The sequence below is a fragment of the Sceloporus occidentalis genome, unplaced genomic scaffold, assembly GCF_023333645.1.
Source record: "Sceloporus occidentalis isolate IW3139 unplaced genomic scaffold, rSceOcc1.0.p SCAF_6, whole genome shotgun sequence".
NCBI lineage: Eukaryota > Metazoa > Chordata > Lepidosauria > Squamata > Phrynosomatidae > Sceloporus > Sceloporus occidentalis.
The window spans coordinates 134330015-134349013 of record NW_028316986.1 but is presented as its reverse complement, the minus strand read 5'-3'; the positions used below and the strand labels follow the sequence as shown (position 1 = coordinate 134349013).

The window sequence follows — 18999 nt, the reverse complement described above, 5'->3', positions numbered from 1 at the left end:
ACAGGATCAAGATTCAAAATGACCTGAACAGACTAGAAAACTGGGCCATAGCTAACAAAATGAAATTCAACACAGAGAAATGTAACATACTGCACTTAGGGCGGAAAAACGAAAAGCACAGATATAGGATGGAGGACACCTGGCTGAATGAAACTACGTGTGAAAGGGATCTAGGAGTCCAAGTAGACCATAAGTTGAACATGAATCAACAATGCGATGCGGCAGCTAACAAGGCCAATGCGATTTTAGGCTGCATCAATAGAAGTATAGTGTCTAGATCAAGGGAAGTCATAGTGCCACTATATTCTGCTCTGGTCAGGCCCCACCTGGAATAATGTGTCCAGTTCTGGGCACCACAATTCAAAAAGGACATTGAGAAACTAGAGCGTGTCCAAAGGAGGGCGACTAAAATGGTGAAAGGTCTGGAAACCATGCCCTATGAGGAACGACTTAGGGATCTGGGGATGTTTAGCCTGGAGAAGAGAAGATTAAGAGGTGATATGATAGCCCTGTTTAAATATTTGAAAGGATGTCATATTGAGGAGGGAGCAAGCTTGTTTTCTGCTGCTCCAGAGACTAGGACCCGAAGCAATGGATGCAAACTGCAGGAAAAGAGATTCCACCTCAACATTAGGAAGAACTTCCTGACAGTAAAGGCTGTTCGACAGTGGAACAAACTCCCTGGGAGTGTAGTAGAGTCTCCTTCCTTGGAGGTCTTCAAGCAGAGGCTGGATGGCCATCTGTCAGGGATGCTTTGATTGAGATTTCCTGCATGGCAGGGGGTTGGACTGGATGGCCCTTGCGGTCTCTTCCAGCTCTATGATTCTATGATTCTAAAAGTGAGACCTGAGAACATAAAACACTTTGTAAAGGGAAGTTTCTTTGTTAGAGGCATTGTTAACTGAGGGTATGCTTGTATATTTATTACCCAAGTGAGGACATAGTGCTAAGGTCTGCAAGAAGGTGTATCTGATGGTTTTCATCGCTTTCATATTGTTGAGTGGACTTTACATCACTTTTGTTGTTTAGCATGAGGTTGGTAACAAAGTCTTTACTGTTTTGTAGTACTGTACTAAATGTTCATTGAAATGATGCGTAGACCTCAGTGTTGCAGTTTCATGCATAAATAGTCATGCATTTCATTACCAGTGAGGGCAGTCACATTCACTTGTATTTTTACTTACAACAGCCATGGAAAACAAAGAGAGCAATGTTGGAGATGCAGCAGATGGTGGATGTGGCATTCAGCAACAAGCTGAAGAAGAACTTCTCTTTCATGAAGAAAACATTGATCTTGGAGGTGATGAGTTTGAGTCTGAAGAAAACGAGACTGTTGTAGAAGATTCCAATAATTTCATGGATAAACTCAATGAACACATGATGGAGAGTGTCATTATATCCGATTCCCCAAATAATAGTGAAGATGATGCTAGTGATCTTGGTTGTCTGCAAGAAATTGTAAAGCAAATGGAAGCAAAGGATATCCATATAATAGAAGGAGAGATGGGAAACAAAGTTATCAGTAAGGAGGATGACATTGAACCCGAAGGTGCTCCTAAAGCTATTTCTGATACTGCAATTGATCATCAGTTCACTTTAAAAGAAGACTTGATTCAAGAACCTGCAAAAGATGAATTGGAAGTGGAAGGTGAAGGACTGCTTCACTCTGCTGCCAACAATGAAGGCAAAACTGAGGAGATGACATCCTCACCACTTGCCAGCAAATCACCTGATGACTCAGAGCCAATCCCTGTGTGTACCATCTTCAGCCAGGGGAATCGCGTAAACAGCCAGCAACAGTTCCTGCATGATGGCTTTGAGCCTCAACTGGTGAAGTCACCTAGCTTTGGTGGTATAAGTGAGACTCCAGTGAAAACCCATCCACAAGTGGTTCAGCCTAGTCCAAGCTTAAGCAAGTTTTTTGGCGAAGCCATTAATACTAATACACTAGCTTCTGATTTTTTTGATTCGTTTACCACTTCTTCTTTTATTTCTGTCAGTAACCCTAATGCAAGCTCATCTGTACCAGAACAAATGTCTTCTCTTGCAACAACTGGGGAGTTTCACGACTCTGCTGATCATAAATGCTCCACTAAAAATGGAAGATCTGAAGCTGGAAGATCTGCATCTTCTCCAGAAATATCGCAGTCTCCAAAACCTTTTTCCCAGATACAGACTGTTTTTCAAGGCAGTGATGATCCTTTTGCATCTGTGCTGAATATGAGTGAAGTGGACAGAAGATATGATGCTTGGCTTCCTAGTGACACAACTAGGAATGTGTTGATTTCTGTAGCCACACAGCAGTATAGTAATGTTTTCATAGACAAAGAGAACCTCACAATGCCTGGATTAAAATTTGACAATATTCAGGTAAGAGTGTCCTGTTGCTTTTCACTACATGAAATACCATGGCTTATCTACTTAGTGGCATTTGCAGGTCTGTAATCACTTTAGAGCCAAGTAAGCTGTACTAATCAGCACTCCCAAATTCCCAAACCTACTGTCAGGCATTGCCTTCATTAGAATCAGCCAAACGTGCACCAAACTGTGGGCAAAGTTTCAAGATTGCCAGATACCTTCTCAGGGAAGACATTATAAAAAGAGGAGCAGGAAGAAGAGGAAAAGAAAAAAAGAATTACTAGACTCTAAAGTCATAAAGTCTGCTTGCTTGGTAAAAATCTTAAAATGAAACAAAAGGGGTCATAGAGTTGTAGACTTCTTGCATCAACATCAAATCAGGCTTTTCCTCTTACAGCCAATGGTGAGATATGCTTTTTTGAGTTTAAAAATTCTCACCACCATTAACAATACTTCTGAATAGGAACAAATGCTGAGAGATAAGAGCAAATATCAATTGTAAGCCCTTAACACTTTGTTATTGTTATGTACCTGCTGGTTATTGTTATGTACCTAGGGTTTTCATGTCAAGACTTTTTAATGGTGGGGGGAGGGTTGTCATTGCCTTCCAGTAATGCTGAGAGAGTGTGGCTTGCCCAAGGTCAATTAGTGGGTTTCCATGGCTGAGTGGAAATTGAAACCATGGTCTCCCAGAGTCCTAGTCCCACACTCAGATCACTTCATCAGGCCGACTGTCTTTAAGATTTCATAGTCCCCTGGAAGAAGATTGCTGAAGAGCAGGAAAGTGTCCTCTGCATACTCCAAGTGATTCTATGAGACTTCTGTTCCAGAAACCCTGACTGGTGTCTTGAACAGAAGCACTTCTTTTAAGTCTTAGGATACACTGCAGTATATCATTGAAAAGCTCTGCTTGTAGCCTCAACAACCGCAGTATAGCTGTTTTTCATTTGCTGGTACCTGAATTTACTGCAGACTTTTCTTTCTGCCTGAGTTCCATGAAATTCAAAAGCTCAGTTAATAATTCTTATTAAAAAGCTATTAGATATAATGCCAGAAGGTTATATGATCTCTTTTATATTCATTTTATGTTATTTTTAATATTGGCAGTAATTATACAGTTCTTTCTCTTTTTGCACCTGTTTACATGATATCAACCATCCTCTTCTTGAAAGGAAAAGGAGCTGATGTACATTTTATGTTGCAAAATGAAAAAGTTGCTGAATGGCTGATTGGTTTTCATATGAAGCTAGATGGAAGCTACAGATTTCACCTTTCCCCCGATTATTATCTTTGTGTTAGTTAGGAATTATTGCTGATTCTGTGTACTAAGTGGTCATACCAAAATCAGAAAAATCCCATCTGTCCTTTGGGGAACTCCAGATGTTGACTTGAGCTACAGATATGTAACTAGGGCAGATTATCAGGCAAATCAAACTCTGTTCAACATGCATGAACCTTCCCTTGGTGTCGTATGATGGACATCATTAAAAAATGTCAGGTTTTCGTGACATTTGAATCCCTGAGATTCACCCTTATTTCTGTGGTGTACTTTATATTGTCTTTTTTAAGATATTGTCTTATACTCACCTGTCAATGAGGGCTTATCTACACTGGCCAAATAAAATGGTCTCGCCCCATCCTGACACCGACCTATCTTCACAATGTTTAAAATAACTCACTATGTGCTATAGATTTTTCAGGAAACCCCAAAGCACTCCATAACTGTGCAGGGCAGCTGTCCAGACATGGGTCCCTACTACTGCCCAGCACCACCACTGCTGGTGCAAGTTACTCCCCCTGGGGTCACAGCGAGGTACCCAGCCATGTGATAGATGCTGGGTGCCTTATTTCTCACCTCAGAGGGAGCAACTCACAGCTGTGCTGCCGGGTGACAGCGTAAACACATGTGTCAACATGCCCATGTGATGATCCCTGAGGGCAAAGCCCTGTGCGTGACTATTACTCTCAGGGGATCCCTTAAAAGAAAAGGAACTTTTTGCTGCCACCACCCAGTGAATGAACTCCTCCCCCCACACACACTGGGACTTGTGAGGGATAGACAGAGAGAGATCTAGTTTCCTTTCTTGCTCACCCAGAGCAATCAGTAGCCGAGTTAAGGCACGTGTATAGGAGCAGAGAGACAGCAGATGCTTTTTTAAGAAAGAAGTTTATTTTGAAAAGGGATAGAATAGGATAGAAAGAATTTATATCACTCTTGCAAAGCCCCCTTGCCTTGCAGGTCCAAAGAACATAGTTATAGAGTTCATTCCACACAAGCCAATGTTGAAAATAACAAAAGGCCTAAACGCACTAGCTAACACATTCCTAACTACTCACGAAAGATGGGATTTGTAGTCCTTTTGAGTTCCTGGATGCAGGGAGCTGGCTCCTTGCCAACTCTACCTGCATCCCTGAGTCTGTGTCTCCCAGACTCAAAGAGACATCATCTGGTTCCCCCTCAGGGGAGGATCAAGGGAGAGACAAAGGAGCGCATGGCCTCAAAGGGCCTTTTAAAGATTCCCCATAGAAAGTTCTTGAATCTCGCGGTCCTACTCTCTGATTGGTCAGTTAGACCTTACATCAGCTATGATGCTACAGCTCATTAGCATGTGATGTCATCTCTCATTAGCATGTTCCTCCTCCCCGCTTAACCTCTTATGGTTCAGAAGAAGTTCCCAGATGACCGAAGGACCAGTCATCACAGCCCAGCATCACTGCAGAGTGGGGAGGTAGCAGGAAATCCATGGCAGTTGTGGGGCAAAATACTCTGAGAGCAGCCCAGAGTATTCTAGACAGTTTACATAAACCCCAAAATAACCTTCAGAGACATCCATATCACATAGAGTGTATGACAATAATTTAATAGTAAATTAAGAAAGGCATGGATTACAGTAGTTAAGTCTTTGACTTTTCAACAGTGGCACAGCTAGTAAATCGACTGAAGCTAGAAAAGATTGTCCTGAGCCACAGTCTCCATCTCTGTTTCCAGGAATACCCGCATCTATGAACCTGTTTCTCAGGGGCATATGACCTAATGTAAGGCAGACATTTTCTTGATTTCCTGGTTGACGTCCAACACATTCATTTCTTTTCTTGTCCAGATTAAAGCTACTCACCCTGGGACAATTTGTAACTGATCCAGAGAGTTGTTGAAAAGTTTTCTCCATATCTAGATCAAATGAAAAGAAGAAATAGCGATAAGAGTCATTAGCATGCTGGTGGCACAGCCCCCTTAATTTGTGATGAAAGGGTAGACACCTTCAATTAGTGACAGAACTGTGCAGGCATGGTCACTTGTGAAATCTTAGGGTCTGCTGAAGGTAAATAGGTATGTGTGTGTGTTTGTGTATCATGTTTCTTGCCACTTTCTCCTTTACAGGATGGAGAACATATCCTGCTCCAAAAGGACATAATTCTGACCAGGCAGCCTTTCCTCAGTAGTTATGATTGCATATAAAGCAAAAGGATCAAGCATGAATGTAGTGGGCTAAACTTATTCACTCACCTTGTCTCATATGAAGTTGGCCAGATCTCATCCAAATAAAAATTACTTAGGCCCCATACAGACAGGTCAAAATAAAGCTGCTTCGAGTGGAGCTGGACCTGCCTGTTCACTCCCTCGCAGGCCGAAGGACGACAGTTAGCATGGAGAGAGGGATCTCTTTCTTCAGGCTAGCCCACTTGTTATGCTGGACAGTTTTCAAGTATCTTTTCCTTAATGTATGACATTTATGTTTTTGAAAAGGATTTTGGTTAATAGGAACATTCATGGTTTGTATTGTATCTTTACATTTTTCCCTCATCAGGGTGATGCGATTAAGGACTTAATGCTCCGCTTCCTTGGTGAACAAGCTGCAGGGAAAAGACAAGTTCTAAATGCCAACTCTGTGGAACAGTCTTTTGTGGGTTTGAAGCAGCTAATAGTAAGTAATAAGGTGTTGCCTCTCTTCATGCATACTGAGCACTCTTCATGCAGTAGGTAGCCAAGAGCTGAAGTTATCATTTCTCAGAAAGACTTCAAATGCATCTGATGCAGTATCCTGCATTTTGATGATTAATCTGGACAAGGAATGTGAAGATGGTAAATGAGGATTTTCTGGTAAATATCTGCATGCATGGTTGTAGATCAGCAAGGATTTTTTTCCTTTCTGTTGTTTAATAATAAAAGTATCAAAATGATGCACCCCTCCAACATCTTGTTATAGTTATTGATGTTTTTTTAAAACAAATCTTGATGTAACTGGGAATTGATTTTTGTTTGAATGGACAGCAATTTTCAGTGTTAGTATTCAAAACAGGCTAATAATAATAATAATAATAATAATAATAATAATAATAATAATAAATTTTTATTTATATACCGAACCAATCTGGGCGGTTTACAACATTAAAATGACATACAGCATAAAAACAATATATTTCCCTCCCCCCTTCTCATGGGCTCAGAATTCTTTTCTTCTAAGTTCCAAAATCCATATTATGATAATATCTTTATTAGTCCAGTGAAAACATCAAAAAGTATTTAAGCTTTGAATTTGTCAGGGCCAGATGGTAAACAAATTAGAGTAGGATGAAGACACGTTGATGGCCTGATTGTGACTGGTGGATCTTGGGGTTCTAGTAAAAACAATGAAATAGAGCCCATGTGTGTCACATCTCCCAACCCTCAGCTAGAGCTAAACTTCAAAATTATAACTATAGCCGATCTATCTTTATATACTCCACAGCCCTAAACACGTATCTCATTATTTGTATGCTGGTCCCATCTCATGTTGCACCTTTACATCCACATTTCTGCCTCAGTGCTTTTCTCTCCTACAGTTTGATGTATGACACCCAAAACACAGTTTATTTCGGGTTCTATTAATTGCTCACATCCAGAGAGGCCTGAATTCCATCCTGTGACTGAAGGAAGGAGAAAGATGAGCAGAGGATAAAGCAAAACAAGTGCACTATGTAGCATGCTAGTTGCTTCCTCCTTCATATTCAAGAATTTCCCTATAGTCATTTTGCCTGTAGATTTCATGTGTGGCATCCCACAATTTATAGAAGCAGAGAGTAATTTAATGCTATTGCTGTATTTTTAGCAGTGGGTTCAATAGGAAACTAGAACTTTGTTCTGCTAGCACAGTGTGGGCAACTTATGGCACTCCATATATTGTTGAATTGCAGGTCCCAATAGCCCTGTCTAGCATACCGAGTGGAAAGGAAAACGGGAGTGGGGGAGGTTATAATGTAATACCATCTGCATGGCCACACTTTGCCCACCTCTAGTGTTATTTGCTTGGGAATCTGTGGTCTTCCAGATGATGAAGGGCTTCCCATGTACCCTAGCTAGCCTGGCCAGTGGTGATGTTTGATAGAAGTAGTAGTTCATCAGCATCTGGAGAGTCAGAAGTCACACGCCTGTGGTAGGGACAGTAGTTCTCTAGGCTCTCTAGCTACCTTTACTCTCTATCTAATCATTTTAACAAAGCATGTCTGATTGAATTTGGGACTTTCTCTATGCAACACATGAGCTATGCTTCTTGGAAATGCAGTTTTCTCTCATAAATAATTAGGCGGGTAGACTTCTAAATTTTGTTGTAATAGCTCTTGCTGGGTGTCTGGCTGCCAGTAATTTTGAAATAGTGTTGCCTCTGCCTCAAGAGATAATAAAGTGCATACATTGTGCTTTAAGTGAATGTAGTGAGTATTTTGAATATTCATCTTTGTGTTTGTTGGTGTGTAGTTTATTCATTTACACTTGAAATAAATAATAACCCATCTGTGCATATTACTGCCTTAAGTACAAAATATTCATAAACAATATCAGTTTGACACATACAATCTATAATGGTTAGCCACTATTGCTTCAGGGGTTTTCATATTAACCTCTTCCTTAAATGAAGGACTATCATAGCAGTTTTGTAATTTCAGTAGGCTAGTACGCAGTTGATGCTGTTTAATACAGAAGATATGTAAGAATTAGACAAGAGTATTTTAATTGGAGTATTTCAGTGTGTTATCAACCCTCTTCTACATGGATTAATCAAACTTGCATTGAGTGATGTGGGGTATTTCTGACATTTCTGGAATTCCTTTGTATTTCAAGTTGGGGGGGAGGATATTCCATGTTTATAACAGTGTTGAATGTGGAATCAAAGAAGCTTTCACAGCATGCAGAATCAGAAACACATGTCTATATGAGACAGAACGTTTAGTTTGAGTAGCTGAGAGACCTTTTCTGCTCCCAAAAGTAACCAGTGTAATTTCTGTAGCTTTAAAAAAATACCATCAATCTTGCCAGTTGGGGAAGAAAAACATGTTGTGAACCCTGAAGATTAGGAAACAGATGTTGAAAACGGCTATTTTTATTTATTTACAGGAAGATCTAACTTTTATGATATTGAGGAGTAATTTTCTACCCAGTGACAAAATGGTCCCTTCTAATTGAAACATTTCTCAGTGAAGTGCCATTTTTTGTTTCATACTCTTTGCAGAAAACCAGAGCATGTCACTTGGATGATGCAGTGGTCCTTGCAATCGAATTTCCCACATGTAGTGCACCATCTGGCGGCTTTCTGATCCATTGCCCTGCCATATCCATTTCAGGACACAGGATGTCTTAGCATTTCAGCACCACCAAACATTTCTGCCCTATTTCCTTGCTGTATTTGACATACACTTGGGCATTTACCTCTGAATTCAACCATCAGTGGTAAGATCCATCCCTAGAGTGTACTATGTTCAAAACTACTCAGCAAATAAAGTCCCCTTGACCTTGAAGGCAGGAGGTTTAGCAGTAAATCTATGTATTGCTCTTGTTTCTCAGTAGTTGCATCTTAAGTGCCTTGTCAATATACAAAATCTCTTTATGCTCACTGAAATGGTAGTGCCTTGAAAGTGAATGCCACACTTCCTCCTAGGCTCCATGTCATCCATGATACAGGAGCAAAAGGACAAGATATGCCTTGAAGTCAGTGGTGATGTCAAGAGACTTCCATATTTTGCCTTTAGGGAGATTCATCTCATTTCCTGAGCTGAATATGTGTCAAGCCTCTCTATTTGTTTAAATTATTATGCGATATAAATACTTTTATGTGTGTGGCTTTTGAAGGTTTTTAACTCTGTTTCTTTGTTTCTTTGCTTGCTTCCAGCCTTGGCCTAGGCTTGCCCTCAAGCTCTCTTTGGTTGTGGATGTCTGCACCAGGGCCTTTTATTGCCACCTCATTGATATCACTCCCTCCTATCTGGATAAGATTAGTTCAGCATACACTTGCTGTTATTTGGCTTCTCTTAATTATGATCACTCACAAAATGTTGCAGGATACTTATTTTATTTTGTTTTATTATTTTGGGTGCCACCTTCTGTGGGAGAAACAGTACTATAGGACGTGTATGCATGGGCCAAAAGGCCCATCTTCCCCCTGGCCTCATGTCATACTGTCTAAATGATGCAGCCCATTCGCCCTGGGCCAGAATCAGCCAGTCCAGACACCAGTCCAGTAGTCCTGAACTGTTACCAGCACAAAGGGGCCTTGTTGTTAACTGCCCTTGAGTTGGCCCCGACTCATCACAGCCCTGCAGAGGAAACATCTCCAAGACCCCCAGACCTCCAATGCTCTGTTTAGCTCCTGCAAACTCAGACCTCTGCCCTCCCTGATTGAATCTATCCATCTGGTGTGTGGCCGCCTTCCTCTCTTTCTGCTGCACTCCACCTTTCCTAAAATTATTGCCTTCTCTAATGAATTGTGCCTTCTCATGATGTGGCCAAAGTTTGACAGTTTCAGTTTGATCATCTGGGCTTCCAGAGATGCCTAGAAACATATGTTTGTATTTTTGGGTGCCCATGATATCCTCAGCACTATTCTCCAGCATCACAGCTCAAATGAGTTGATTTTCTTCCTGTCCACTTTCTTCACTGTCCAGCTCTGCCATCCATAAATGGTAATAGGGAATACAATGGCTTGGACTATTCTACTTTTAGTGCTCAGTTGTATATCATTGCATGTTAGAATTCTGTCTAATTCTTTCATAGCTGCCCTTCCCATTCCTAGTCTTCTTCTGATTTCTTGACTGCAGTCATCTTTCTGATCAGTGTTTGAGCCAACATATACCATCTCCTTAACTGTTTCCATTTCCTCATTGTCTAGGTTGAATTTATGTAGATCCTACATTATATGTTCATTATTTTTGTTTTCTTTATATTCAGCAATAAGCCACCCTTTGCACTTTCTTCCTTGATCTTTCTCAGTAGTTGTTCCAGGTCTGTGAGGTTTTCTGCTTGTACTATGGTGGAAGAGACACCCCTTTCTAACCCTAGTACGGACTGAGTCCATGCTAGGGTGCCCATTTGTAACAGGCCTCAATATTTAACTCTACGCATGTGTATGTTTTACAAATAAAAAAAGTTTGGGAATGAGGAGGCAGAATCAGGGGCCCCAAGTCTTACGTCCCCCTTGAGCAACTCTCCCCCTCGCACACAAACCATTTAATAGCCACCAGTCTAGTGAATTCTGCAGCAAATTGTGGCTCTGGGGGATTAAAACATCTCATCTAGTAGTATGAGGGTTAGTGAGTTTTATACTGCCAGTAACTTTCAACAAACTTTAGCCTAAGAAGGGGTTACTGACTGAGTTTTTCCAAGTATGTCAAAGTGTTCTGCCAGAGTAATTTACTCTGGAGAAGAATGTCATAGCAAATGGAGGAGGACATTTTAATCATTTTAATGGTGTCACACGTAGAGTTAATGACTCCCTTTTGAGACTCCATTTGGAGAAAAATCATATACATTCTGCTAGTTGGCCTTCAGGCTTAATGTTGACAACGTATGTTGTCAAATATAATAAGATGTGGGTGTTGTGTATGTTTACTTTTTATAGCAAGTTTTACTTTTTTTTTTCTAAAGTCCCACCCTTTTAAGGTATTCTTTTGCTATTGAGAGAAAAGTATTGTGACTGGTCCTGCCTCCATTGATTCTGGCAAAAACTGAAATGGGTCAATGCAATAGCTTTCATTCTGAGCTGTGAAGAAGCTTGGGTTATTTAGAGGGATTAGGGGTCCCTCACTAGCTGTGTCTGGACATTTAGACAATTAAGCCACAGTTTATTGTGAATGAATGAACCACACAGAGCCAATGGAATTCATTTGCTCCCCACGCCAAACCTTCACCTATAGTGCAGCTAACCAGAGATTGTCTGGAAGCTTTCATTTCTCTTTTTGACTAATGACAGCTTTAATCCATGCCACTGGAATCAACAAACTATAGTTAATGTTAGCTTTAGTTTGTGTGAAACAAGCCAACATGGCTTGTCAAGAACAAATCTTATAACTTTTTTTTAAATCAGGTCACTAGTTTAGTGAATGATGTGAATGCTATGGATGTCATTTATCTGGATTTCAATAAAACATTTGATAAAGTCCCCCATAATGTTTTGATTAGCAAACTGATTAAATGTGGAATATGGATACATAACTGGTTGGAAAACTGTGCTCAAATAATTGCCATCAGTGGCTATACATCAAACTAGAAGGAAGTCTCGAGTGGAGTACCCCAGGGTTCTGTCCTAGGGACATCACTCCTCAACATTTGTACCAAAGACTTAGGTGGAGGGAATCTTTATCAAGTTTGTATTTGTCACAAAACTGGGAGAGGTGGCTAACACATTGGAAGAAAGAATTCAGAAGGACTTTGATAAACTATAAAATTTGGCAGAAATTAATAAAATGAAATTCAGTAGAGACAAATACAAAATTCTACATTTACACCACAAAAACCAGGTATACAGGTATAGGATGGGGGATACATGACTCAGCAAAACTGCGTGTGAAAAGGACCTTGGGATTATTTGCTAATCATAAATTGAGCCAGCAATGTTATGTTGCATCAAAAAAGGCGAATGCATAATTTCCAAGTCAAGGGATGTAATAGTCCCATTATATTTTGAGCTGTTCAGCCCTCAGTTCTGGATGCCTCATTTTAAGAAGGATATAGACAAGTTAGAGCAGGTTCAGAGAAAGGCAGTGAGAATGATAAGAGGTATGGAGAAGAAAGCATATGAGGAAAGGTTGAAGGAGCTAGACTTGTTTAACTTGATGCAGAAAAGATTGAGGGGTGACATGACTGTACTCTTTAAATACCTCACAGAGAGGAGGGGACAGGCCTGTTCTCTGCTTCCCAGAAAGTAGGACCAGGTCTAATGGTTTGACGTTATAGTAAGAGTAGATTCCAGTTGAAATTTAGGAGGAACGTCTTGACAGTAAGAGCAGTAGTTTGTACCCATTACTCATTATAGTACTTGGAAAGTAACCTGTTATTTATTCAGAAAAATTGAACTCACTATTATGTTGCTTGTGCTGATTGTTATTTTTCTGTTACTTTCCATCCTTTTTTCTGAAAGGATAGATAAGAGACTGGCATAAAAAGCCCTTTCAAAATACCTCTAAAATGCCCTCTAAAGGTAGCTTTTGAATTACATTATACCTTCATTGTGCCCTCACATATCCATTAAACTTTTCTTACACCCTATGTAACTAGTTATGCTTGTGATTTGTTACTTCCACCCTCTTGTTGAAACCTTGATTTGTTGGTATTTCAAAGCCATACCCAAATAAAATGTGTTTTGGATAAACACTGGATTCCTCTGGTGTATATCATCATCTTGAACATTTTTCATTTTTTCAGGAGCTGTGTCTGTGTCGCTCAGGTTCATAGTAGCCTGCAGTTTAATGTTAATAATTTCATGTCAGAAAGTTAAGTTTTTTTAAAACTTGGTTCCTCTCAGCAGAAAGTTGAAAAATCTTCACTTCAGAGGAGTAAACAGATGGTCACCAGAAATTTAATAACAGTAATAACATTTTTGAATTTTTATTTCAAATCAGACATCCATTTATTTATTGTGGCTGATCTATTATTCTGCTTTATTACCTGAACTGTTTAACCTTCATTGCATATGTACATCTGTCATATATCAAACAACAGATGGTGTCCATTCCTGCAGTTCTGTGTCCTCTGGCTGTGATCCCATTATAATGCAGGGTGGTTTGTGTCTCTACCTGAGTAAGGGGACATGAAGGTGGGTTGCTAGGATGTCTCTTAGTGTAGCATAGTGGCTAAGAGCTGTAAACCAGGGAGACCTTGATTCTAGTCATGAAGTCACTAAATAACCTTGGATAGGCCATTATTCTGTCAGCCGAAGCTTCCCATCTGCACTGTGTCAACTGAAATGCTGACCTGTCTTGCAGGGCTCTTGTAAGAAGCATGTAAAGAGTACTGGGATTAAAGTTACTCGCTTTTAGGCAGATTGCCACTGATCCAGATGTTTGCTTGAAAGTCCATGCTACATTTGGATTAGCTGCCGTCAGTATACTGTTGGCACAGAACCCATCATCACTCCGGATTACCCTGATCAACCATTTCATGTAATGTTAAATAGCTGTCTCTGTGTTACATACAGCCAGCCAGTCCCAACTGCAGGCTTTCCATCCGTGCATTTGAGCATCCCAATGGCAGTGCATGGATGTGGCCACATGCATGGCTCACCACCAGTAAAATCAACTTGACTTGAAGTCCCACAGTATTTGTCATCCAAGCAGGGTCCGGGGGGAAAAGCCGCAGATAAGAAGGGCCAACTGTATATATGTATGTATTTGATTTACTGTATATTCTCATATCCAGGGATCGCTGTGTTGGCTATGTAGCAAAGAACAGTAATATCCAAAATCCACAAAACAATGATGTCTTTATTAGCCAACCAAAATGCACAAAATATGTGTTGCAAGCTTTTGAAGCTCCACTGCCTTCTTCATCAGGCAAATATGTTAAAAATCATACAGGAGGGGGGAAATATTGATGAAGTTAATCACAAGCCTGCATTTGGAAGATGTTGCTGGATTAATCACAATCCAGGTATTATTAGAGGGACATAAATGCAGGCTGGCCCCTCCTCCTTTCGGCCATGTGAGTCCTTCAGGAAAAAAGGAACCATATCCTCCTCTGAGCAGAGTGGCGAAAGGTGAGAGCTTAGTCTGTCCCGAAAGCACCTAAAGAAGCACTGACACCCCCCCCCCCCCCACTATTCTCACTGCTGAGGCACTGCTTCTGACCTTTTTGAAACTTTCTGAATTTGCTTTCATGTCCACATAAATGTGAGGAATTATATTTTGTCTTCCCAAATCTCTCCCAAGACTGAAGTAGGAGCATTTTTACCTCTTTTTCCCAAGCTGCTTTTCCATGAGTGGCTTTCTCTAGAAATTTCATTAGTTAGTCAGTGCACTGGTACCTCAGTAACCTTTAATAAATGTCATGACACTATCTTCTTAACAAATGAATAGCATGATTTCCTTCTTCCACTCTAGTAAGATGCATCAAGACAGCAAGCTCAGCAGAACTGGGACTTCATCCATAATGATTTAAAGCTTCCCTGTTCAAAGAGCAGTCCAGAAGGAAATATGTGATGGATAGTTTTGATTATGATATGGTTACCAGGTGTACATTTTTATAAAGAACTGTATTTTATTCCGGAAGATCACACTTGTATAGAACTAACTACACTCCTTTATGTATGAAAAACCATTCTTCACATATTCTTTCATTTTTTTTATTCTTGCTCCTTTTTTTTAATAATAAGTTATTATCAATACATTGTACTGTTAAATGTCTTCCCCTTAAAGGTCCCCTCAGAATCACCATGTATGCTCCCGAAATAAAATATGTAACATCCCTAGGTATAATAATTCATAGAACACTTCAGTTCTCCAGTTCAAAATTTAAAGGACATTCATATGTGATTAAAGAATACTGTCCTAGTTTAGATGATCATGTGTAGCTCTTTAAATCTTGACAGATAGCATTGGGATGAACTTTTTTCCCTCATGCGTATTAGTTTTGACTTGTTGACATTCTTAATAGTCATCAAGTTAGTTTTGGCTTATCTCAGCCACATTAGTGAAAACAGTTCTGCGCAGATACTGCAAATTCAAGGTCATGGCTTCCCTGGTTGAGTGTGTCCACATGTAATGCTGTCTTCCTTTTTTGATGCTGTCTCCCACTTTACCAAGCATTGTCTTTTCTAATAAGTCATGTATTCACTATGTGTCCAAAATTCGATAGCCTCAGTTTTGTCATTTTGGTGTCTAGAGAGAGTTCAGGCTTGATTTGCTCTAGGAGTCATTTATTGGTCATTTTGACAGTCCATGATATCCACAGAACTCTCCCTTGATTATCTTTCTCTTAGGTTTCTTTACTGTCCAGCTTTCACAACCATGCATAGAAACTGGAAATCCAGTACAGGTTGAGCCTCCATTATCCAAAATGCTTGGGACCAGATGTGTTTGGGTTTTTGGATTTGGGAATACCTGTATTTGCATATACTGTACATATATAATGAGATATCATGGCAATGAGACCCAAGTCTAAATACAAAATTCCCTCCTCTGGGTAGAGTGGTGAAAGGTAAGAGCTTAGTTTGTTTGAGAGCACCTAAAAGAAGCACCAACCTACTCTACTCTCTTCCCTGTGGTGCTGCTTCTGACCTTTTTCAATGCCTGTACAGAAAAATGGCAGCGGTGACACCTCTTTGGCACTTCCTCTCAAAGGAGTGAGAAGATGAATTGGGCTCTGTAGAATCTGAATAAGGCATTTGTGTATGTTTGTCAGCTTTTATGGGTTAAAAATTAGGCAAAGTTATCACGTTAAAGTTAAAGGCCATAATCACTGGTAGCATAGATGCCATTTTCATGCTTTGCCTTTTCATCCTTTTTAACATGTGTGCATTTTCCTAGCCCCACCTGTGCCTGTTCACCTCCCGTATTTACCATAGTTCCCTCCTCATCCATCCAGCTTTCAGGGTGAACACATGCAATTATGCCTATTGGAATGTTGTAAGTTCTTTAGTATTGTTTTCCTTTGCACCACCCTTTAGATCCTTTCTACAGTCCCCTAAATTTTACCCTTGACTTATCCATGGGTCATATCAAAATCCATAATTTAGGTCCCACCTCCTGCCCTTGACTTATACATGAAGTCGACTTAAAGTTATATGGTGAACCATGATGCAAAGTTAGCTTACTCGCTAGATTTGTCAACCAGTATTAAGACAAGAGTTCTCAGTTTGAATATATTAAGGAACATAAGCTTAACATAAGTTGAGGTCTTCATATCAAAAATGGTACACAATTTAAGGACTCGGAGAGGACATTTGATCTCAGTTAGAGTAATTGAAAATGAGCACTTGCTGTTATTTTCCTTTTTCCCCTCCCTTTTTCGTACCTGAACAATCTCAGATGATTTGAAAAGAAACTCAGATTGGTTTTACTTGTATTTGTATCAAGCCATAGCTCAGATTGGGTCCAGTAGTGGCTTCTCACCTATCATGATTTGCAGATCATTAGCTGAGGGAGGAAGGGACATACATGTGTTCCTGATATTGACTTCTAATGTGTTCCAGCCCATCATTTCCACTGTAATACCATTTGACATCCCAAATGTGCCATAAGAGTTCTTGATGACCCTTCACAGAATAACAAGACCAGACACAAAAGTTGTGTTAAGTAAGGGCCACTTTACTGACTTATTAACAATGTAATTTTCCTGGAAGAAGCAATACAGGGAGCAACTTGACAAGCATTCAAGGTGAGAAGGTGGGTTGTGCTTCAGAGCTTGCAAAAGAGGCATACAGAGGGGTGGCCTGATCCTATATTACCACTTATCTAGTGCAAAAATGGTGCATTAGTGTTTTCCAAGTACTGCCAGTGATCAGCAACTGAGTAATAAAGAAGGTGGAGGGAGGAAATGCCATTGCTTAGTGCCTGAGGGTGGGGGTGGGGGACTCAAAAACATTTGGGTATGTTTAGGCAGTAGGAGCCATCAAATATGAACTGCCTGTAAAGCTGTGGAATATTACTTGAAGGGAGAAAAGGGATGGGGGTAAAGTTTTAACACATCTGATAGTCCTGATGAGGAATCTGTACTTGGGACAAGAGGATACTGTCAGAACAGAACATGGAGAAACTGAATGGTTCCCAGTTGGCAAAGGGGTCAGGCAAGGCTGCATCGTTTCACCCTATCTATTCAACTTATGTGCAGAGCATATTACACAAAAAACAGAGTTGAACACAGAAGGAGGAGGAGTGAAAATAGGAGAAAAGAATACCAACAATCTAAGATATGCAGATGACAATACTACTAGCAGAAAACATTACAGACATAGAGCAACTACTAAGAAAGATTAAAGAAGAAAGTGCAAAGACAGGGTTATTGTTGAACATAAAGAAAACAGAATAATGACCACAGATAATTTACACAAATTCAATCTGAGGAAATAGAAATAGTAAAACAGTTCTCATATCTAGGATCAAACATTGATCGGAGCAGGGACTGCAGTCACGAAATCATAAGAAGACTACGAATGGGGAGGGCAGCTATGAAAGGACTAGAAAAGATACTAAAATGTAAAGATATACAACTGAGTACAGAAGTTCGTACAAGGTATTGTATGAAAGCGAGAGCTGGAGAATGAAGAAATTGGATAGGAGGAAAATCAATTCATTCGAAATGTGCTGGAGAAGATTGCTGAGGATACCATGGACAGCCAAGAAGTCAAACAAATGGATCCTAGAACAGATCAAACTTGAAATCGCTCTGAAAGACAAGATGACTAGACTAAGGCTGTCGCACTTTAGCACATCATGAGAAGGCACAAATCACTGGAGAAAACAATAATGCTAGGGAAATGGAGGGAAGCAGAAAGAGAGGAAGGCCATCTGCTAGATGGATGGACTCTATAAAACAGGTCAGGGTTTGAATTTGCAGGAGCAGAGCAGAAAAGTGGAAGACAGGGAGTCTTGGAGATGTCTCATCTACAGGTTTGCCATGGATTGAGATCAACTCGAGGGTGGATAACAACAAGAGCTTTAAATATGCACTTCAATTTTTTGTTTTATTTTTAAGAATCTGACATTTTATATATCCTCCAGGTCTTATGGCGAAATGTACTTCACAAGAGTGTTTCTCCTCTTTGGACAGAGATATACCTTTCTGGTATTGTGGATCAATATATAAGTGGTGCAGATCTCTTTGTTTCCTATCCTGAATGGGTTGTGCCCCCATATATATTAGTAATGGAGGTGACTAGAGGAATAACATTTCATGCAGCAATGTTTTGTTAGTATGCTCTTCCTGCATCAAAGATGAAAATGTTTCTGTGAAAAGAAGTTACATTATGATGCTTTGAATTTATGTGTTTCAAGTTATTGTGCCATTTGAAAGAATTACACAATGATCTTTTAATAGTTTGATTTAGTTACTGCCCTTTATCTACCCTGATTGGTTGAAATGGGCAAAAACATACAGGCCTCGTGAGTGTTTTTGTTTTTCTGTTCCTTCAAGTCATTTCTGACTTATGACAACCCCAAGGCAACCCTATCACAAGGTTTTCTTGGCAAGATTTGTTCAAACCAGGTTTGTCTTTGTCTTCCACTAAGGCTGAGAATGTGTGACTTGTCCAAGGTCACCCAGTGATTGAATGAGGGTTCAAACCCTGGGCTCCAGAGTCATAGTCCAATGCTCAAACCAGTACACCGTATTCTTAGCTTTCACAAAAAGTTCACTGGGTTCATGAGTTGCGCTGGCTACCGATTAGCTTCCGGGCCAAATATAAA

The 18999-nt window shown here is 40.1% G+C and overlaps 1 protein-coding gene across 3 annotated transcripts in view; it reads left to right on the top strand.

The window, feature by feature from the left end:
- LOC149311423 (trafficking protein particle complex subunit 12-like) overlaps window positions 1-18999 on the top strand; it is a 72430-nt gene that overhangs the window by 9283 nt on the left and 44148 nt on the right. For all 3 annotated transcript variants that reach the window (XM_089531025.1, XM_089531026.1, XM_089531027.1), the window contains 2 exons: window positions 1190-2370; window positions 6165-6281. In XM_089531025.1, the coding sequence (XP_089387151.1) occupies window positions 1192-2370; window positions 6165-6281 (1296 nt within the window). In that variant the 5' untranslated portion in view covers window positions 1190-1191. The remainder of the gene's footprint in view (window positions 1-1189; window positions 2371-6164; window positions 6282-18999) is intronic.